This window comes from Lytechinus variegatus, chromosome 14, assembly GCF_018143015.1.
Source record: "Lytechinus variegatus isolate NC3 chromosome 14, Lvar_3.0, whole genome shotgun sequence".
In the NCBI taxonomy this organism is placed as follows: domain Eukaryota; kingdom Metazoa; phylum Echinodermata; class Echinoidea; order Temnopleuroida; family Toxopneustidae; genus Lytechinus; species Lytechinus variegatus.
This window is the reverse complement of record NC_054753.1, coordinates 8,321,802-8,345,712: the sequence shown is the minus strand read 5'-3', so window position 1 is coordinate 8,345,712 and position 23,911 is coordinate 8,321,802. Positions and strand designations below refer to the sequence as shown.

At 37.2% G+C, this 23,911-nt stretch overlaps 2 protein-coding genes across 4 annotated transcripts in view; one reads left to right on the top strand and one right to left on the bottom strand.

Annotated features, from left to right (window-relative positions):
* LOC121427516 (ABC transporter G family member 21-like) overlaps positions 1-5,256 on the top strand; it is a 35,280-nt gene extending 30,024 nt beyond the window's left edge. For all 3 annotated transcript variants that reach the window (XM_041623951.1, XM_041623952.1, XM_041623953.1), the window contains 3 exons: positions 369-586; positions 2,115-2,326; positions 3,394-5,256. In XM_041623951.1, coding sequence (XP_041479885.1) covers positions 369-586; positions 2,115-2,326; positions 3,394-3,670 — 707 coding nt within the window. In that variant the 3' untranslated portion in view covers positions 3,671-5,256. The remainder of the gene's footprint in view (positions 1-368; positions 587-2,114; positions 2,327-3,393) is intronic.
* A 3,282-nt stretch (positions 5,257-8,538) lies between these two features.
* LOC121427515 (phosphatidylinositol 4,5-bisphosphate 3-kinase catalytic subunit beta isoform-like) overlaps positions 8,539-23,911 on the bottom strand; it is a 37,912-nt gene continuing 22,539 nt past the window's right edge. The window contains exons 8-19 of the mRNA XM_041623950.1: positions 23,406-23,687; positions 22,051-22,227; positions 21,413-21,534; positions 20,738-20,881; positions 20,207-20,306; positions 18,880-19,061; positions 17,818-17,927; positions 15,356-15,434; positions 14,303-14,482; positions 13,605-13,722; positions 12,054-12,202; positions 8,539-11,012 (exon numbers count right to left, since the gene is read on the bottom strand). Coding sequence (XP_041479884.1) covers positions 10,751-11,012; positions 12,054-12,202; positions 13,605-13,722; positions 14,303-14,482; positions 15,356-15,434; positions 17,818-17,927; positions 18,880-19,061; positions 20,207-20,306; positions 20,738-20,881; positions 21,413-21,534; positions 22,051-22,227; positions 23,406-23,687 — 1,905 coding nt within the window. The 3' untranslated portion in view covers positions 8,539-10,750. The remainder of the gene's footprint in view (positions 11,013-12,053; positions 12,203-13,604; positions 13,723-14,302; positions 14,483-15,355; positions 15,435-17,817; positions 17,928-18,879; positions 19,062-20,206; positions 20,307-20,737; positions 20,882-21,412; positions 21,535-22,050; positions 22,228-23,405; positions 23,688-23,911) is intronic.

The window sequence follows — 23,911 nt, the reverse complement described above, 5'->3', positions numbered from 1 at the left end:
TTAGGTTGGCTTATGATGTTACCGCGATTGTGAACTTTTTCTGAAACTCGTTTCGTTAAAGTTGAAACTGGATGCATGGAAGACTATAAATCGGTCAATACCATATCCTATTAATTTATAATGTGTAAGTAGTCATGGGGGTATTCATCCAGGGGATTCGTTTTCCGGTGGGGGAGCAGTCCGAGGGGGGGGGGGCTAGGGGTGTATCTTAGGAAGCGGTTTTGTTGAAACTATTATATGTAATGTCTTGATTTCATAACTGTATAATCTATTTCAATTCACATATTCTAATGTTTTAGACACACATTTTGTGATTACGCCTTAAATTCATCTCACTAAATTATTATTATTTTCTTTGTTCATCGTAGTTCAGATTGAACGCGCGGTGCTAGCCAAAGAAAGATCAGCTGGTGCCTACCGACTTTCCGCCTATTTCATGTCAAAGGTCATCGGAGTACTTCCGCTGTTGTCTACGATGACAGTTATCTCAGTGACCATAACGTTTTGGATGGTCGGGCTCCATGACTCTGTCCTGGTATACCTGCTTTTCATCACAACATTCCTTCTTTATGTGCAAGCCGGACAGGTTAGTGAGATTACAAAGAAGATACTATACTGATACTTTTTTTAATATATACCTAATGAATAACTCAGGTCCATGTCTTTAGAGAGTTTTGAAAATTAATGTCACAAGGTACGAGTAGCGGCGATTTCATATAAGGGGGAGGGGCGGAACCATGAGAATTCCATCGAAATTACGCGCATGACTTCTTGTCGACTTCAGGGCGGTGATTAAGGTGTACATGAAAGAATTTCTGTAATACAAAGAGGAAATCGCGCATTAATGTGCACGTCCATTATGAATGAAAGAACTTTGATTGTTAAATCTACAAATGTGTTTCTGGCCTTCGGCCAAATACAAAATCATTCATGAATGTTTTTAAAATCGGAGAAAAAGATAAGCTTTGAAAATTGAAGAGGCTGTGGGTGACATATATCAACATAACGTAAATTATGCCTTTTGGCAGTGACGCAAAAATGAACGTCTTTTTCGGTATCAATTACTGCAACTATATCTTGTCAGACCCTCAAATGTATGACTTTAGAAACTTTCTGCACAACGCCACTTCAAGTAATGTATTGCTTTCAACGGGCTCCTAATTCATGTCAATTCTTGCCGCCGCAGTTTACTATGGTGTCCTGGACATGACGACTCGATTTTTTTAAACAATGATATTGTTGATAACAAGACATTTCCTGTACTGCCAGGAATTCTGTTATTATTATTGTTGTTGATTGAAATGAGTGATATGCTCTCATTAAAATATTCAAGTTATAAATCAGAATCAATTGATTTACTGAACCTACACGAATAGCAATTAAGTTGTAAAGTGCAAAAACCGACAAAAAAGAGAAACAATTAGAAACCCAATCACACAACAAAAATTGTTAAAATTATATGATTGTATGAGACCGGTGATTTAAAGGTCAAGTCCACTCGAGAAAATGTTGTTTCAAATAAATACAGACAAATTTAATCAGCATACTGAAAAATTCATCAAAATTGGATGATAAATAAGAAAGTTATGGCATTTAATGTTCCTTCCCGCTTTTCACAAAACAGTGATATGCACAATTCAATGACATGCAAATTAGTCATTCGATGATTGGCATCACTCACTAGTTCCTGTGTTAGTCATTGTTTGAATTATATAATATTTCAATTTTTAAAACAGATTTGACACTAAGGACCAAGTTGACAGAACCATATAGTATTAAACAACGCTAATTCCACATGTTCAGGGAGGAATTAATCATTGTTTCACTTTACAATGAGGAGAAATTTGGAATATTTCAGATACTAAAATAATAAAAAAATAGTGAGTGGATGGCATCACCAGTCTCCTTATTTGCATACCGACCAGGATGTACATATAACTGTTTTGTGAAATTTTATTTTAATTTTCAATTTTGCATCAGATTTTGATGAAATTTCCAGTGTTATGCTTGTTGGATTTTTTTTTTAAAACTCAAATCAACTTATTGTTGGGGTGGACTTGTCCTTTAACAGATACGAGTCATACTTACTGCTTCATTTTTTTTCTCACCTCCAGGCAATTGGGCGATTTGTCAGCGCAGCGTGTTCATCTATCAGTCAGGCAATAACAGCGTCTGCTCTGGTAATGCTGACAAGCATGCTTCTAGGAGGTTTTTACGTCGTTAGACTACCAAGGTTTCTGTCGTGGTTACGATACGTCAGCTACACATCCTACATGTATGGAGCTCTTCTTGAGGCAGTCTTTGTCCTGGATCCACAAACTATCAGGTGAATGTGATGATGATGATGATGATGATAACGATGCTACGTGTTGGTGGTGACGGCGACGGCGGTGGTTGTTGATGAGATGAAGATGGAGATGAGTAATGATGGTGATGAAGTTACGGGAAATTTTGTTCACTGTTGTTATTGTTTTTGTTGATAAAGATGATGATGATGGGGGTGATCAGGATTATGATGATTGGGCGTTGATGTTGTTGTTGATGATATGATGATGATGATGGTGGTGGTGGTGCCCAAGACGCCGATGAAAGTAATCATATGTAGAAAATGGTCGCTAATGTTGTTGTTGATGATGATGGTGATGATGATGATGATGACGATGATGATGATGATAATGATGATGATGATGATGATGATGATGATGATGATGATGATGATAATGATGATGATGATGATGATGATGATGATGATGATGATAATGTTAATGATGATGATGATAATGATGATGATGATGATGATGATGATGATGATGATGATAATGTTAATGATGATGATGATAATGATGATGATGATGATGATGATCATGATAATGTTGATGATCATGATAATGATTATGATGATGATAAAGGACGACGACGACAACACATCTATACTTGTATAATGTTCATTTAAAAAAGTCTACTGGTTTGAGACCGGTTTGTAATAAGTACGGCATCCGCCGGTGTGGGGTATATGTGGCATGGTGGTGGCGTTGCTGGATCAAAAGGAACTATGTTGGCAGGTTATTTCATTCTTGAGAACTGGCTGCTCTTTAACGGTCTCGTGTTTTAGTTTAACATTTTAATTCAGTCTAGGACATATATTGTGTCTTTTTGCGGGGAACCGTCTTATCACTCCTTTCCTAAAGGTATCCACAGACCAAAATTATTTTAGTCTGTGGTAAATAATTAATTTCAATAAAGATAGTGATATATTATGTAACCACACGTAGTAGTAATTTTTCTCTGAACTAATTTTATTATGCGTGTGAATTAATCATCTTGAAGGCAAATCTATATGGCTTATTATCTTATCACACCTCTCTTTGTATCTTCCTTTCTTATTTTCCACAGCTGTAACACGACAGCCATCTCAGAATTCGGAGACTGCTTTTCCTTAAGCAAAGCAGACGATAATATCGCGAGCATGAGTCCATTATCGGACGCTATCGTGTCGAATTCGTCATCGATCGCAAGTACGCAGGGGACTATGGATGGGGCGCAAATTGTCGATACATTGCTCAATCTCGGTTTGCCTATATGGGGCTACTACCTGGTACTGTTTGCATACTTTGTTACATTCAACTGTCTTGCGTATCTCGTGCTTAGATTTCGCAGAATATCCACGTGAGACTGGTTTTGTTGATGGGGACCCGTTTTGTGAAAGTTGCAGCTAACTTGGCTGAGCAGCAGCGACGACCATGGCGTCAGTTGTGAGATTCCATCCAACGGGCGCCTTCAGAGCTAAATTATACTCATGGCTCATTGAAATCACGTAATTTCTAGGACATACCTTTTCGGAGCCTTTCACGAAGGGGAGTCGTTGATCTTTCCTTGCAAGGTATAACTCCTATCATCAGATTGACTGATAGAAAAGTCACGGTGTTCGGGAAGTCTTTCGTAAATTTGAGATATTCTCAGAAGAACAAAAAATAAAAACCCCAACACAAACAAACCTCTACTATTTTTTAATACTGCACTCGTAATTTCCGTCTTTTAATAAATGTATTTGAGGGCGTTGATGTTAAATCCTATTGAACGATTAAAATAATGTGCCTTTAAATGATGGTCGCATCATTATAAGTATCAAATATCAGTGAACATATTTGTCATCATGTCATCATTGCTAGGGTTGTAATTGATAAATTCGAATGATTTCATTCTTGTTTCATTCTTTGATAATTGTTTAGCCAGTTTAAAAACTTATCCAATGGCCAAACTGTAAATTGTGAGTTAAGTTTGTGTGAATTTCATTGTGAACGCTTTGATCACCTTTAATACAGTAATGTTCTTGGCATTATAAATGTCTTTATTATTATTATCATTTCATTACAATGGTCTATTGGGGGTGAGTGGATTGGTGCAGGAGATATTCACGGGGACAGTAGCCCCCTGTCACCCCAATTCTTATTGGTATTTACTCGTGCGAAAATGTAATAAAGAATCTTTTGTAATCTGCTTTGAATTTCAATTGTGAAAATGCCCAATTCTGGTCATTGTGTATGCATGTTTAAGCTCGGAAAACGTACAATACAATTTTTTTTAATCGGTTAATACATTTAGTGGGAGGAATATACACAGTCTAATGTTGGTATTTTAGGGCGATTAATGTATTTAAGTCTACTATTAAAAAGAAAGCAGAGATTTGGAGGGAAAGAGAAAGGGAGAAAATAGTTATCGATCAAAAAGTGAAAGTATATAAGTTAAGAAAAGACTTTTAAAAATAACTATAGAAAGTAAACAAAATGACATTTTTTTTTCAAATACTTGTAGCATTTATATTCCATGAAGTTTGTCTTTAAAGGAAATGTGCAATAATGATCACGGTCCCGTGGCATCAAAGTTACCTTTATGGTAATTTGTCATCCATCGAGATCAAGGATTAATTGGTATAGATAGCATTAAATGACATATTTAGCACAGTAGTAACTTTGACGCAACTGGGCTCTGTCTGATCTTCAATAGAGTATCTGGGATGTTGTCAATAATCATATACATTATCCCCTTATTAAGAGGTATTGATACCATCAAATGTTTTAAATGACACCAAAGAATACATAAATAACATGTTTATGATTATATTCGTTTCCGACTTCAAAGAACAATTTTGTTTATCATGTATATTGTAATACCGTTTATGTCATGATTCTCATTTTGTCACTTATATAGACAAATGATTATGTATTCTTAATACCACAATGTATTCAATATTGATAATAATCAGTTTATTTATATTTCAGAGGGCATTTTATACGAACATTTCATAGCGAGTACACTGCATAGACTCCGGTGTTGATTTAACACCAGTCCGGAATCTATATTTGTTCACACCAGAGAAGTGTTAATCAACACCAGTTTGGTTTTGGTCTAACACCTATACAACACCAATTAGTGTTAAAACAGCATCGGTTTGATTCCAAACTGGTGTTATTTCAATACTTTTTGGTGTGGACAGATATAGATTCAGGGCTGGTGTTAAATCAACACTGGGGTTTTAGCAGTGTACCCGGCAGTGTACCCGGCAGTGTACAGGAAATCTGGGTAACTAATTGCTAATAAAAAATTAAATTGTTTACAGGTAACAAATTTGAATGCATTCGTAATAAATACATGAATAATGTAAATGCACACTAGCACATATGTTCCGACTGATGAGCAAAATATCCGAACTCTCTAATACCCTTCGTAGTATCAGTCTCCTTTGAAGCCAAATGCAAATGACGTTCTATTAAAAAAAAATATGCATTGATGTATTTCCATTTGGAAAATGTGTTGACCTAATCGTATATATTTCATATGTATATAAAAGTATTAAAAAAAATCACAATCTAGTTGGTTTCAAGTCCTGATTTGTTTATGTGACTGATATAAGAACTTTTTTTACCCTGCGTTCCATACGGAGCACAATAGTGGAGTTTTCCTTCATAATAGGTTTAGTTATTCTTGAATCAAGTACCTTCTACTGAAAAAAAAATACCACGATAATAATCTCGTTATTTTCAAATGTCATAGTTGTGATCTTAGACAGAATTTATCCAAATTGGTTTTATTTTCACCGGGTGTCACGTGACCTGAAACTCTCTTGTAAGATGAACGTTGATACTTTGTTATCCCCGTGTCCAACTTGACCTTGGCAGGCGGAACGTAACCAGACATACGATCGAATTCACTTCACATGATCAAATTAAAAGATTTTAAGTGCATGGACTCGACATTAAGTCAATTTTGTATAATTCTATGTATTAAAAAATGCTTTAGCCACTGATTCCAAAAAAATATACCTTTCGAAGGCAGATTACTTGAAATTCCACTCTTCTACTCGTTTTGGGTCGATATCATTCAACCATTGTCTATTTTTCTCTCTCTCTCTTTCGTTTCAATTAATTTGTACTTTATCTTTTATCAAAAATGTGATTAAGTGGTGCAGTGCGAGACTTTGATCAAATATCACATGTATTCCCTTTCCCTACATCCCACTCATATAACAATCTCTCTTGTTCTTTTCTCCTCTATATCCCTCCCTTCTCCTCGTCCCCGCTTACCCATCAACCCCTCCCTTCCTCTCTGTTTCTGATCTTTCTTCCTCTCTCACTCTTGTCCTCTTCTCTTCACTTTTATTTCAAAACTGTCATCGTTCTGACCGTCATCATCATCATCGTCATCATCATTCTGACCGTCATCATTATCGTCACCACCATCATCACCACCACTAACACCATCATCGTCAACATCACCCTCATTATCATAATCGTCAAAATCATCATCACCCTCATCATCATCCGCATCTTCATCATAATCATCTTCACTATCACCCACACCATAATCATCATCATAAAATCACCCTCATCATCAGCATTCTCACCATCATCATCATCAACACTTTCACTATCATCACCCTCATCTTCAACATTCTCATCATCATTACCCTAATCATCATTTTCATAATCGTCATTATGATCTTCACCATCCTTATCTCCACTTTCATTATAACCATCATCAACCTCATCAAAAACACTGCTATCAAAATAGAATCATTATGGTTCTTATTAGTATGAAAAATATGCACAACCAATTTCTGTTTCAAGGAGAAAACTGACAACCCAAAACAAAATAATTTTACCAAACCAGTCAAACAATAAAGCAGCCATATCACAATTTAACTGGGAATGTAAAATTGCTATTTTTTTAATATCTGAATAAAATTGTACATTACATTTGGTCACATTACCATAAAATATAGATTTTATGTTTGATAGCGAAACTACATGGAAAACATAAAATAAAATATTCATTCTATCAGCTACAAATAAACTCTGACTCTCATAATTTTTTCGCACCATAGTCATATTCAAGCAAGTCCATTTTATATTGTCCCACACATTACTGCTTAACCAGTTCTGATGCATTTCAAAACTGTAAAACATACCTAGAATGAAAAAAAAAAACCCAGTGAAAACACCAGTGTCATAGATATTGGATAATTCATGGATTGGATGACGAGCATTGACAAAAAATGGTACCTGATGCGCTCAACACTTATATGACCACTCGGGGAATTCCTTCTCGTCAGGCACAGATTTACACCTGGGTAGAGAGCGGCAAATATAGATTAATGTCTTGCCAAAGGACGTCATCGGCACATTACGATTTACACCAAAACCTCAAGGTGAATTTCAAACCTGGGGGGTATTTCACAAATACACAAGGTATTTTTTCACAAATTCAAAATTAATCAATGAGTATCATGTGCATGTCAGTACATAAGTATGACTCACACATCCCCTCCGGATGCCAAAGGGATTACTACACCAAGTATCAAGGATGGTTTCTGTGAGGACTCGAACCTTGCACTTTAGAGATCACAGTCCAGAAACTCGTCCACTGGACCACCCCCACTCGGCCAGGTTTCACCACACAAGTTATCAATGGCAAGTTACAAGCTACTGTTATAAGCTACTGAAATCATACCATTTGACTGGTTAAGAGATCAGTTGTCATAGAATTCTAGCATTAATTCTCGATAACAAGGTTATGTGAAACACGACCCCATACTTTTGCAGACCCTTCCATCAAGACAATCAGATAGTTTGATGAAATTGGAAGATCAAGTCAAGTAGATCAAACATAGTTGATGTCCATCAAGCCATAATACTTGGTAACATATGGAACAATATATACCATGGACTTTTTTATTTGCTTTCACCTACAAACCAAAGAAAGAACAACTACCTTTAGAAAATAGAAAATGCTCTCGTAGATATGTCATGACATGTTTGGTTTGCATTATAAGTGTTCTAATATTTTACTAAAAACAGAATTTTGAAGTTTAGATTCATGTTTGAGTATACAACAATATTAGATTCATATTTGGATTACATTACGAGTCACAGGTGTTTGCCGATTGGCTAAAGCGCTTTAGTTTACAGTGCAAAGTGTGAGATTATTGAGATTTCATTACTTAGCAGGTTACAGATTCAAATTATTTTGATCAGATTTCTAAATTGAATAAAATTTCATAATTTTGCTCTTTCAAATTCATCATCAAGTATCGTCTTTCTTCATAGAATTAGCAATAAATTGATGAAGCATACTTGTAGAGTGTGAGCAAAAAGAACTTCCATACAGTGGACAATAGAATGAAATGGAATTGAATTTAAATCTCCACCAAATTATTTCTTTACACCAAATTTAGGGCCTATTTCATCAAACATATTTTATGAATAAAATTCTTGTAATTAAAATCATGTTATTTGATTGGCTGATTGCAAAATCGTCGTAGCATTTTTGCATTAATAATTCAAATCAAGTTCTATGAAAATGGACCTAAAAAGGCATGTAGTCATTGCATGTGAGAACTTACCCGATTTAAACAAAACAAACAAAAAAATAACTTCCCCTTCATCAAAATACCACAGATTTTAACAGATTTATCAACATAATTTGGCAGAAGTTTTACTACACGTACCATCTCACTTCTGAATGAAAATCGTACGGATACATCAAGCTTATGATAAAGATGAAAATGTCACTTTTCAAAAGTTGCAAGGTTTATGGGGTGGGTGGTGATCAACAAATAAATAAAGTATACACCAATACATCAATTAGATTTTCACACTCACTAAATTTTCGGCGGTAAGTGTAGAAAGATTCCAGACAGGTCATTTTGCTTTAATTTGTTTACTTAACTGCCTACGGTGTCTCTAATAACAGTCGATGGAAAATTTGTTATATAGTGACAGTTAAATTGCGTTCAAAGGGTTGAAAAATGATGGTATTTTGAGAAGGGGGTATTACTTTTTTGTTGTTTTTATAATATCTGTACTAGTCAAAGTATTCATACCTACTAATATTGCAAATAATAAGTAAATAGACATATCATTTCATCCAGCATTACTTTCTATATACTCTATCCAGTCAGTGAAACATATATCATGATGTGACTCGAAGCATAACATTACTAAAATCATACCCTTTGCTCGACATAATTCACAGACTTCTCATTTTCTGTATGCACTTGATTAAAAATCTCTCTCCTAAATCAAATGAATCTTCATGGTCATTATTCACATTCTCTCATAACACTTGGTGCCTGGTGTGTCCCTTGTACAAGCATCTGAGTGGGTGTCACAAGGAAATATCTGTAATCAGCCGCAAAGTCCAAATCCTAGCTTACAATTAACATACATCAATTTGTAACTTGACCAAATTGATTTTACTTCTTGTTGTTTACTTAGTGCTTTAATACATGAACGTCTTATTGCAAAAAAAGTAATGAAGTGCGATTTTGCAACTGATTGCCAGATTGATGGTTGATATTTGGACCCAAAATTGACTTAAAATTGATTGCAATTTCTTGAACACCCCAATAGATTGCAAAGGGTAGACATGCCTAAGAAAAAACAGCTGCCTTAAGTCAAGTCATTCTCATTATTATTATTCAGAATTATAGCCTAAGCTATAAGCTTCAATCTTATGATGTGTCATGTGAATAAAATTTCAGAGCACGATATTCAAGCAAAATTTCGCCAATCATTCACTCTCTCACATCGTCAATTTCCCATAATCCTTCAGAGCAAAGTCTCTAAAATAACCCATTCATATATCAATAATAAGTATGTAGTGACTGGCTATGCAATGTGTTCTGCGGTATTACTGCTGCCTTCATTGCACACTTGTATTCTACAGTTTTTATAGCATAAACACAGCCATTTGCCGCAGTCATGAACCACCGTCTTTATGCCTCAGGTACACCTGCTACGGCATCATGGGGTGTGTGCTGTAATTGACATATCAAACAGTGACAGCATATTTGTGATATGATTGTCTCAACCTTGACAGCATATCAGTGATGTACAAGTCTCCATCACAATACCGTATATGTGATTTGTATTGCTGATGTACATGCATATGTCTGAAACACAAAAAGCTGTCTTTAGTGATGTCATTGTCTACATCGCAACACTTTAGAAGTGATTTTTTTTTGGTCTAACTCCAATCAGCTGAAGTCTGAAGCGTAACACTGCTTTAGTGATGTCATTATGTCCATCGCAACACCGTATAATCCCGACAGATGATTTTGAAGTCTGAAGCGTAACAATGTTCTAGTTATAGGTCATCGTCTCAATTGCAATGCAACACTGTAAAGGTGATCTTACTTCTAATCCTTATGGCTGAATGTAACAGTGTCTTTTTGATGATGTCATCGATTGTCTCAATCACGATTGGCTATATGATGCATCATCCAATCAAAACTAGTCTTCCAAGAGTTCTTGAGGGCTTCGTTAAACTTGCCCTGGAAGAAGCGCAGGGCATCGTCCTCGCTGCGGTCCAGGACCAGGACGTCCCGCAGGTACTTGATGGTCTCATCCGACAATTCTGGGATTCCGCTTGAGAGCATCATAGCAAAAAGGTTGATTAGAAGGTTGCCACGGCGACGGAGAATCATGAATGCCTCCTCACAGCACCGCCGGAAGCTGAGGGAAACATGTGAGACAGTCCAAGATGATATTCATTCAATTATCAAGGAAATTTAAAGCATCAGTATTGATACACTGAACATCATTACAACAAAAGAAATAATCATGATTTAGCAAAAAAAAAGAGAAAAACATAACATGAAAATTTCATGAAGGTAATATCAAACTTGATATATTGGAAACATTTTCGAGTACTGAAATGATGAGTTTTTAGAACAAAAACAGAGTGTGCCTAGCATTTGAATGTCTCACAAGGCATTCCTTTGACATTTGGTGTTTAACATACTGCCAATCCGGACAGCCAAGAAATAGGAATTAACTAAAAAATCCATAAAAATGAAATTCTAAATTTCCTATTCAATACTACAGCAAAAAGTAACCAAAATACTAACACAGTTTAAATGGCATTTTTTTTAGTAGGCGGGTTGGGCTGAAGAAGGGGGGTGCAATGAAAAGAGTAAAGTGGAGGGAAAACAGGCTTTAAACAAGATAGACTGATTGACTTTTCCCCAAATAGCAATGTTCCTACTGATGGTGCGGTCAAATTTCGCCTACGATGGTCGTATTGCGACTTGAAAATGGCCGTTTCTATAATTTTTGTACCAGCTTCCTGTATGTGGTTTGCATAGAAATCAATAAAATGGCAGTTTTTTACTCACCGTGCAGACACTGTATGGGAGATATGTCTGCAGCATTAATCAATACACTGTTAGAAATAATATCCTTAAAATAAAAGAAGTTCCTGCAGCAGAGTCTCGAGAACACCTGTAATCTACATCAGATTGCGTAATATTACAGGAAATTGGTATTTAGTGTATGGAACCTTACAAATTTCCTTTAATAAAACACCCTTTTCCCCTTTTTAAACAGAACTGTTCTGTTAAATTGCAGAAAAATTCATGTTTTATGAATTTACAGAATGATTCAGTTATTGCGTTTGGCAAAATCTTCTTTCCTTTTTCTGTAAAATCAGGTTTTTTTTAACAGTGTAGGAAAGCTTGGTAGGTAGGCAATAACTGTAAATCTATGGGGACTTACCTGTCGAACTCTGTTGTCGTGCTGGCCCCTTTGCCTCTGGTGATGACATGGACAAAGTCATGGGTCAGGACGAAAGGAACCCTTTCCCTCTTGACACCAAACTTCCTCTTATAGTTCCCAAGGAAATGACCAAAGTCAATGTGGAAGAGCTGGAATGACAAACAAGCAACATTGTTAATTATTGTCTCAATTAATAATAATGATATTCCGCATTTATATAGCACTTAATACATCGGAACGATGTCTCTAAGCGCTTTACAGACATATTACCCCGGTCATCGGATCCTTGCATGCCCGCATACAATGCATGCACCTTCTCCACTCCCAGGGGAGCATTCCAACAAGAGTTCCAAGACTTAATTGCTAGGCATACTACATACAGGCTTTCATATCCTACCGGGTACCCATTTAACACCTGGGTGGAGAGTGGCAAAGTGTGGATAAACGCCTTGCCGAAAGGACGTTAGGCCATGGTGGGATTCGAACACACAACCCTCTGATTTCAAGGCGAGAGTCAGAACCACTACACCACAACGATTCCATGGTTATTATTAATTATTACTTTGTCACAATTATTACAATTATTTGTGCAATTGCTTTCATCATCTGCAGTATTATCATCCTTGTTGGTATTGTCATGATCATTATCAGCATTACCATCAATGTTGTCATCAACATCATCATCACTATCACCCATTATCATTATCAACATCATTATCAATTTTATCATCGACATTATCACTATCATTGCCATTGTCATTATCATCGTTACCGCCATGCAAACTTTGTCTAATACCCAGCAAGGCTATACTCATATCATCTAATATCCACTAGGTCTAAACCCTTGAGCTATATGGTTAGATAGACTATTTATGAGCCAATCTTTCATTTGGCAAAGTGAAAAATACCAAGTGATTATTAGAGTAAATGATGCTTGGACAAAACCCAAACAGTAATTGGACCAATGCCGGCCGCACAAAAGCATTGTTAGCCTAACGCGGCGCTAACAGTAAGCCCGGTCACATCTTTTGAACTGTGAAGTCAAAACGTTTATTTCAATGTGTAAGTAGTGCTTTGTTGTAACATTAGGCATCGCTGCCATATTAAAGGTTGTAACCCACTGGTTGTAGCAGAGCCTCTGTTGGCGCATTGTTCGCACTAACAAAGTTTCTGTGCGGTCAGTACAAACTGATAGCAGACCAAGACGGTTTAGTGGTTTAGTTACAAAGATGTTAGAAAGATCTGAAAATTTGACAATCTGCTAGTAGGACACCAAGTGGATACCAGCCCCAGAAACAGACAATGCCTCTCATGACCACCTACCATCGGCAGGTGCTAAAAAATTATCAATGACAACACTGGTATGTACTCTGAACTAGGGTCTCATTTAAAACTTCAGTCTAAAGCTGCAGTATAACTATGGATAGCTTATCATAACATTTAGTTTCTAACACCAGAGGTTCTATTTTAGCACGGGCTTAGACCATAGCCTAGGTTAAACTGGACATCAGAATTTGGTCAACAGTACTGTGTTCATCTGGATGTGCTAACCTGGCCTGATTCTTTCACCATGATGTTATCATTGTGTCGATCACCGATGCCCAAGACATAGGTTGCGACACAGTAGCCTGCACAGGACAAGGTGAAGTCTTCTATTGCTTTATTAAGCCTGCAGAAGGAGAAAAGAGCAGACCGGTCACAATAAATCAAAGAATGAATTTGAAGGGAAGAATAATGTGCACTTTAATGTAAATGACAGGTATGGAAATGATCTCAAAATGACTTTGACCAGAATCAAATGAAATGACCACACATATTATTGAATGGATTAAAAAAAAAACATGTGCCTGAAAAAAGAGTTGCACCAAAATGAAATTACCACACAAGTCCTCATGTGCCTCATGATTCTAATTACTGGCAAGTAGCAAAATCCAAGAGTTCATCTTTTTCCAAGCAATAATAGTAAGTGTGCTTATCAGTGTTATCAGAACTTATTAGCTCAGATTTCAGGACAACAAAATGTTGGGTTTATAGTAAGCATACTAGATTTAGATATACAATGATATGGTGATAATTGACCCGATTTTAAAGACTTTTACATGAAGTCATTGTTTGCTGCATCTACTTGAGATTCACTTTTAATTAGAGTTGGCCCAGACCAATCGTATCAGGACTGTTCCAAAGGAAACCTTGGCATATAATTCTTACTAATGCCCTCCATGACATGCATTATTTGTTTTATATCTTACTTCTCTTCTGTTGGACTGTGTTTCTTGATCCATTCAAAGAGAGCCGTCTTCTGGAATGCAGCGGTCAGCACGTTGACCGATCCGTGCTGCTTTTGGATGTTAGCGATGGTGTCGGCGTTGGTCACCACCTCGATTAGGCCAACTTTGGGCCCGGTAGCGAGCGTACGATAAGGGATTATCCTGAAAGAGAGAAAAGTGACGGGTTTGATCAGGAAAATCTAAATATTTGTGGTGAAAAAGAAGGGCACAATTTCAAATCTGAGGAATGATGGATGAAGTTATCTTTTATGGGCAAAACTGGAGTAGAATAAGACAAATATTATGGTCTTGAAATATAAACAAGGCAAACACAATTTTTTGTCTCGCCCACTTATGAAAATAACCAGAAATATCGTGATTTGCAAGGGCATGCAACAGAATTGTATCAAAACTTCATTGTGAAATGACTGGGATGCAATAAAACTTGTCATAAGAGTCTTGCATGTAAACTTTAATAGTTACCTAAAAATGACCTTTGACCTTTTCATGTGACCTCCGATTGTGGCATAATATGCAGGTTCCCCTAAGCCCATCTACCATCCAAGTTTGGTTGAAAAGTGACCTATGGTTGCGGAGTTAGGTGTCATAAGATAGTCTTGCATGTAAACTTTAACATTGACCTGAAAATGACTTTTGACCTTACCATGTGACCTTTGACTGAAGCATTAGATACAGGTCCCCTAAGTCCATCTACCATCCAAGTTTGGTTGAAAAGCGATTTACGGTTGTGGAGTTATGTGTACAACACTGTTAAATAAATACAGGTTGAATCCTGGGATTATGAATGATCCGGGTCACCTATTCTAAAACAGAGTGACAACACCAAGGGATCATTCCATGAAATAAATCCTAAGTAATTTTAACAGACCAATGCTATAAGCTACTAAATTGCATGCATCTAATTGGCTGAGAGCTAATTGTCAGTGAAAATCACTGACATGAAACTCCATGAAACACTACCAAGGAGTAGACTATAAAGTTTTTGGGTTTTAAAGTTTCAAAATAAAAACGTACCTCAGGTCTAATCCTTCTTCCTGCCAGATGTTGTCCATAATCTGCATGACCTGGAGAGTCAACATGTCCTGTCTAAGATCTAGAAAATAAAGATGTTAAAAAAATCAAAACCTGAATGAATAAAATGCTTTAAGAGCAAATGGGGAGGGGAGGTTGCAAGAAACTATTTGCAACCGATTGAGAATTTCAGTTTCAAATTTAAAGGTAAATGCCAGTTGCGGTAACAATATCAAAATAAGTTCGTACAAAATCCAATGAAATGACCACCAAAGTGTCTGTATAAATAGAAAATATGTGCCAAAGGATTCTGGAAGAGATTTTGTAATTGCTGAGAAATTAGCTAATAAGCACAGGATTTCAGGTCAAGCGTCGGGCCGACATTCAAAGCAATAATAATACACTGTCCCACATGCACCTATCTGTGTTGGTGATCTTCAATGTGAATATTTTTCAGCGTAGATTTCAAGATTTCACAAAGTTCAGTTTATGTATCTGTACCAGATCTAGATCCTCGATGATATACTGACAATTAAGCCTGGTTTTACAGACTTTCTCATGAAATCGGTGTTTGCTGCAAGTACTGTAAGTGAGAGATCAATCTTTAAGTGAGAGATCAATTTGAACTAAAGCAAATCAATTTACTTTTGCTGATACTAGTGGGTGTTTCATAAAGCTGTTTGTAAGACACGATTGACTTAAAGCACGACTGGTGACCCCTTCTTGTGCTAAATGACACATCCCTATGTCATTAATTCAACATAAGAACATGTATCAGTCGTACGTAAAGTTGTGTGTAACTTTACGAACAGCGCTATGAAGCACTCACAAGGAAGCAGACCTGCAATCGCTTGGAAATTCGTAATTAATCAACAGATTTGTGATTGAATTTCGAACCTAAATCTGACTTGCAATTGATTGCAAATTTCTCGCAAGGCCACATTAGTGTCACATTGAGTAAATGAATAAAAAAAAAGAAATTTAGACAAAGAGACATGGAAGTAACAAGTAAAGGCTTGACATAAAAGCTAACATTCAAAGATTTGTTTTAGCATTGGGAGACACTGCAGGACAAGTGTTGTGTTATTCATTAACCCCTTCTTGACTCCTGAATTCTGAGATTGCGAAAGGCTCTGTACAAGTATCGCCCAGTTCCAGGACACAATGGGTCAATCTTCCTTAAATGCCTATGGAATTTGATGTATTATAGGCTTGGGCGATTCCCACTTTTCCCAGAACCGACTCCGGCTCTGACCTAAGGCTTCGGTTCCGAGAGGAGTCGACTCCACCATCACTTAACACACTAGTGAATTACGAGATACATGCAGAGCTCATTTCATGTCCATAAAGTGAATGGAGCAACTGTGTACACTAGCAAGTTATCCCCTCTCTCTCTCTCTCTCTCCCTCTTTCTATACTCCTCTCTCTTAATCTTCTTCAAACCAAACTTTTGGGTTTCCTGTTTGTTCTAGAAATCTTGAAAGTGATCTCGAGGGGCAATTATGTGGTCGGTAGATAAGAAGCCTAACATGTTCTTTTTGGAATAGTCTGCATGCACAGCCCCTACATGACACTAAAAGGTCTAGAGAGCCTTGGTCTGGCACAACTGCACATTAAACTATCTTGTGTATTAGATTTCCATACAATGATTTCAGCCTGCAATTGTAAACTAAGTCTGGAATTCCCTTCAACAGGGCATTTATGTGTTGTTATAAAACAGAATCGGTTCTCTTGTAGAGTGGATCCCTCAGGCTGGAGTCATGAGCCTTGAAAGAATGGGGGTCGACTCCTCGACTCTGGTGACAAGAATCGGGTAGGCTCGATTACTCAGCTCCGATGCCCAAGATTAATGTCTTAGGCCGTGTTTATGCTTCCACTTTTCAGGCCAGAATCAGCGTTTCCAAACGTGATTAGTCCAAAACACGCTTGCGTCCATGCTTACTTTCATTTAAACGCTGTTTCAAAACACCGATTGTAAACTCACCAAAAGTTGCGTTTGTAAACGTCGTTTGACCAGAATCAGGCTTTCTGAGGAAGTATAAACAGAACCACGATCGTAAACGTGTTTAAATGACGTCATTTGGCACATGCTTCCGGTGAGATGAAAATCCGCGGGCAAATACAGTCGTATTGCTCCATGTTATCTGCACATAATAACAACAATCGTAAAAAAAAACTTTCGAAAAAAGGCGCGCCCAATTTGACCTCGCTTTACGATGCGAAGCCAGCTTGAGATCATGATTTGCTCTGAAAAGTTAAGCATAAACAGCACTCCCAGAACCACGTTTACGATCGGCGTTCTGAATCAACGTTTGAAATCGCTGATTTTGTCCTCGCAATGGAAGCATAAACACACCCCTAATCAACCTTCGGGATCATGGATGAGAAGTAAACAGTTTCTCTCATTTATCAGGTACCACCAACATAAAGGGGAAATTTGAATGACCCAACCAAAGAGCTCTTACCGTCGCCGTTCTTGAAGAGAAGGAAGACATCGTCTCCGATTGGATCGTCATTCTCAAACACCAACCATAGCGGTCTCATCTTGGATGACATGAACTTGCACTTGTTTAGTCTGAGATGCAAAACAAAGAAAGAAGGCACATCAATACGGAAGCAACCCATATCAAAATCAGCTTCATGAAGATATATAGTACATGTATCATAAAATTTTGTGTAGAGTTAATATGACCAATAGAATGATTTGACTCTAAAGAGAAGAAGGAATGCTGAATCACAATTCCAAATTTATACAAATTTTAAATATATAAAAAATCTAATTATCATAGTTTTAATGAGGAGAATTTTGTTGTTCAGTAGTACGAGAATTGCTACTTTTATTATCTGACTTAGAATGAAAATGACCCATGATTGATGTTAAATCCTAATTTTCAAGAAGAAGAAGAAAACTTTTTTTGTCAAAACTTAATCAGACATGGCTAAAATAAACAATGAATAGACTGAGTCTTAAGTGTTGGTAACAAACAAATAAACACTTGAATAGCCACTGTATTTCATGCTAGACTTGTTCTAAAATAGATGTAAGATAAAACTTTCCTGATTTCACATTTTGATGCACAGGTGAACAAATTCAAAATTTTAGAATAGATTGCAGTTAATGGAATTCATACGACTAAATAGATGGACTAGCAGCTTGTGGTTAACATTACAAAAATAAATCACAATTCTTTTATGTATACTGATTGGTTTTGGTTGGTGGGAATCTTTTACCTGATTGCTAAGAAAGCATGAATGCTTGTGAGCAAGCAACCAGAGGACCGATGGCTTAAGGTCCTCTCTGAAGGACCTGGTAATGAGGATTAATGCCTTACCAAAGGGCACTAGCGCACCAAGTAGGAATTGAACCCGGGTCACCGGAATACGAATCCCCCGCTCTACCGACTGAGCTATCGCCAACTAAGCAGATAACGTCAAACTTTAATTGGTATGTATTTCTCATGCTGCTAAAGAAACATAATGATGACAGGGCGGTTGTGCCCTTCAAGAAAAATCAATCAATTTCATACCGAAGACACCTGAGTTTATTTGCAGGAGACAGCGGCGAGACAAAATTTGAGAGCGTATCGGCGTAGGAGTCTTGTTGGAGGACTTTCTTCATCATGTCTCTAATCTCTCCTTTATCTTGTTGTTTTGCCTGCTTTGATTTGATGAGCTCGTTCAGATTCTTCATCTTGTTTAGCGATTCCACCTAAAATACAGCAAAGTTCAATAAGATAAGAATAAAATCTGTCTTTAATTTTTACTCAATTTGATCTGATTCTCCGAAGCAATACCACTGTTATGTAGTCGTTCACAAAAATAAAATTAAGGTAATATCCTGAATACTTTGAATAATTTATTTTTATGATTTTTCAAAGAAACTTTAAAAATCTCTCACGATACAGCTTGTGTGAAGTCGTAACTGGCTTCAACTGGGAATTAGTTCCAATCAGTATCCTAATAAGATAATTGCAGGAAACATTAGCGTAAAAGTTACTTCAGTGGTAACTTTGCCATCTAATGGAAACCTCCTTGGAATCAATGTTTGTGTCCAGTTGTTAGAACATTGGACTTAAGATTGTGAGTTTGAATTCCCATGCTGATATAAAAAGACTTGAGAGTACTTTCTGTCTTCCACAAAGTCAGCATTATGACTGATAACTTAGACATAAAGGCCTGAATTCACAAAGGTGGTTTTTAAAGGTCAAGTCCACCTCAGAAAAATGTTGATTTGAATCAATAGAGAAAAATCAAACAAGCACAATGCTGAAAATTTCATCAAAATCGGATGTAAAATAAGAAAGTTATGACATTTCAAAGTTTTGCTTATTTTCAACAAAAGAGTTATATGAACGAGCCAGTTACATCCAAATGAGAGAGTCGATGATGTCACTCACTCACTATTTCTTTTGTTTTTTTATTGTTTGAATTATACAATATTTCAATTTTTACGAATTTGACGATTAGGACCTCCTTGCCTGAAGCACAAAATGTTAAAATAATGGAATTCCACGTGTTCAGGGAGGAATGAAACTTCATTTCACATGACAATGACGAGAAAATCAAAACATTTCATATTTCATCTAATAAAATACAAAAGAAATAGTGAGTGAGTGATGTCATCAACTCTCTCATTTGGATGTAACTGGCTCATTCATATAACTTTTTTGTTGAAAATAAGCGAAACTTTAAAATGCCATAACTTTCTTATTTTACATCCGATTTTGATGACATTTTCAGTGCTATGCTTGTTGAATTTTTCTCTTTTTATTCAAATCAAGTTTTTGTTGGGGTGGACTTGTCCTTTAAGACCATAGGTATTTCAGAACATGTTGTGATGGTTGTATTACTTACCTGTTTGCTAAGTGTTTTTATATGAGCCATGCTGCCTCTACAGTAAGCCTCTAGCATCAGCCCAAACCTAGTGCACACAGCAGATTGATGCATCTCAGCCCTAAATATATGAAAAGAAAAGAAATGTCTCTTTATATCATATGTCTATTCTGTGTAGGGGAGGGGGGATCCAAGCCATGACGTAATTTCCTTCAGCAAGAAATTTATCCACATCGTGCTGCACTCCACCCAGGTGAGGTGAATGGGTACCCGGCAGGATTAATTCCTTGAATGCATGAGCGCTGAAAGGCAGCTCGAAGCCGGGGTAATAATAATAACAACGAGCCTCGGACTAGAATATTTCTAGATAGATGGCGCTATATAAATGCCTATTATTATTATAATCTTAAATGAGAAGTCATGTTATATGTTGTTGGCATTCAATTGTTGTGCTTGATGCGATCAATGACATTTCTTTACAAGACATAACCAAGAAACTGACACTAACATCATGGTAACACTTGAATGAAGAAGAGGGTGTAGTAATTTTACCTGAGATGCCAGAAAAGAAAATGGCCTATCCTCTGGTTCGAGAGGGCCCTGTCTAACAGAAACTTGCCGAGGGCGCAATCTAAATGGGTCTCGTACTTCAAGGCTTGTACCAGCTGCAGAAGATACTGAGAGAGTTGCTCATCTCTGTGGGAATGAGAAGAAATAAAAAGTTGACAGTGATGAAATGGAAAAACCTGCTGTAAATAAAATTTCCCATCGAGGCATGTACTTCAGTAACCAGTCTACAAAGTCCTTGTCCTCATCGAAACTACTTTCCTTATCTTCCATCTCCCATCTGACCAAGGTTTGATTCCCACTTGGTGAACTAGTTCCCTCTGGTAAGGCATCCATCCTCATTACCAGGTCCCTCAGAGAGGATTTTAAGCCGTCAGTCTTCTGGTTGCTTGCTTACAAGCATTCATGCTTTCTCAGCATTTGACCTGCCACAAACCAGTTTTAATTGTGTCCTGTCATATACCAGATAAGTGTTTCATAAAGCCATTCTTTACACTGGAACATGATGTTAGGTGCTAAGTCACCTATAGAGATATATAATGTAGCACAAAAAAGGGTCACCAGTCGTCCATATAGTCATTCGTAACTTACAGACAGCTTTAGAAAACGGGCAAACGATGCTGGTAAATTTGAAGGTCAATTTATATTTTTTATACTCACGTGAGTTGTTGAAGGCACTTGACTGCAAACTGCCGAACGGATACGTCAGGATAGCGATAGTCTAAGAGTTCCATGGCTTCTTCTGGCTTCAACTGAGGCCAAATCTGCAGCAAAGCTTGCATCTACATGAAAATAATACAATTAAATTAATGGTAATATAATGGTAATAAATGCCAGTTGGTTCTATACCTTCCTTTGTATGTTTTTAAAATAAACTCAAGGGGAATTCAACACTTACAAGTGTGAAAAGAGAAAAAAAAAAGAACGGCGAAAGATTGAAAGAAGTCGGACAAGAATTAATAAAGTTATGGCCGATTGAAAATAATGTTAACACCAATAACAGAACAACAATTATGATACTACAACTAATTATAATGTATTCATATGGCACTTAAATGGCCCTTTAAAAATAAACACCTAACTATTAAAGATTTGCATGGCATCAAAATTAAATCAAGGAAAAGTAATGAAAATCTTGAAAAATTAACTCATCCATTTAATTTTGAAAGAGATGTATTTTCAGACCAGACATGAAAGGTTCAAGAAAAAAAACACCCACATCTTTCCTACTTTTAATCCGACTTCCCCCATCTTATATATTCAGTTCTATCCCCCTTCCCCCCCCCCCCGTTGCGTACCTGTGCTACTTCATCCCTATGATTCCAATGCACGCATCTGAGTAGTCTAGGAAGGGCATGGGGTAGCTGGTCCCTGCAGTCCTGCCTGGCAAGCCACAGGTCTTCCCTTTCCTGCTCGCTCAGGGGCTCTAAGGGATCCTTCTCGACGATCTGACGCAACTCATCCAAGGCTTGTTCCTGGAGAAAGAAAAGATAATAAGTTTTGGCTGTGACTTTGACTCAAAGTGATTACCATAGCCTGTCTGTTATGCACCTGAGAACTGGGGTTTCCTGAAAAGCAATGCAGCCATCAGAGTAATTAACAAATTGACTGATTTTTCTAAAGGTTACAAGGACTGCACATTGATAAGCATGTGCGGGACTACACCCAAATTCTCAGCAGAAAGTTTCAGCTGTTACTTATTTTACTATGGTCTAACTGTGAGGGCACAGAAAGAGCAATCACTTGCAGTGGAACATTTTTTTCATTTTTTCCTTCATATTCTTTTTAAAAATTATGAAAATAGTCTTAAAGCTTGCAATGATTACTACCTCTATACTACAAATTTCATTCATAATAAATAATAAATCAGTTACATAAAATTGTTGGTATGATGGCTCAGTTTGCTTCATATTCAGGAGGTTGTTTCACAAACAAGGACGAAAGATTGAAAGCCAGTCTAAAAATTTGGCAAAGGGTATACAATTACAATACAACTATCATCTAGCATTTCAATCTTACAAAAGTTTAGTTACCATTACATCTTTTTCATCCGTACATTTTTTGTGAAAATTTTCCCATTTCAGGATATTCAGCATCCTCCTTTTGTTATATTTTGTCTTACAAATTTAATGATTGCATCACACAGGAACTAATTAAGATATCATTACATCCTGAAATGTTCACCTTCTTCTATGCTTGTAAAAATTCATAAAAAACAGATATCAGACAACACAGAAAAAGATTGAAGTACACATTAATAATAATAATAATATTCCGCATTTATATAGCGCTTAATACATCGGAACGACGTCTCTAAGCGCTTTACAGACATATTATTACCCCGGTCATCGGATCCTTGCATGCCCGCATACAATGTATGCACCTTCTCCACTCCCTGGGGAGCATTCTAACAAGAGTTCCAAGACTCAATTGCTAGGCATACTACATATAGGCTTTCACATCCTACCAGGTACCCATTTAACACCTGGGTGGAGAGTGGCAAAGTGTGGATTAACGCCTTGCCAAAGGACGCTAGGCCATGGTGGGATTCGAACACACGACCCTCTGATTACAAGGCGAGTGTCAGAACCGCTACACCACGACGCTTCCACGAAGAAAGAGTGTAGTACATTGTAGCTAGTGGTACACTTACCGAAGGGGTCTCAAACGGATTGTCATCACTCCTCGCGATGTCTGCTGCCCTCTCTATAACCTTGTCAAACGTGGGATAGGAGACACTACCCTGCCTGTACTGCTCAAAGGAAAGCTCGATGCATGTTGTGTCGTCTCTGCTGGGGTTGGATTCGCACGGCCCCAACGGGTTCAGGTCGATGTCGTCCGAGGCCGGCCACATGAAGAGCTTCACGGGGCCGGTCCGAAGTTGGGACCGGTAGTCAAAGAAGGTCAGGTTCACCCATGCGATCGGTACTAGATCCTACAGTGGGAAACGTATGATGGAAGAAGGTGAAGGTAAATATAAAGTATGAACGTAGGGCACTTCTTGAATGAATGTCTGAACATGGGACATATTTCTGTTTTCCAGTTCATGTGATAATTGAAATGCTCTCATAATATCATGGCTTGTACAATTCATAAGGTTAGTAACAGAGAAGAATGGGGGTTGCTTGTACAAATAACTGTTTTTCTAAAAATGCCCCA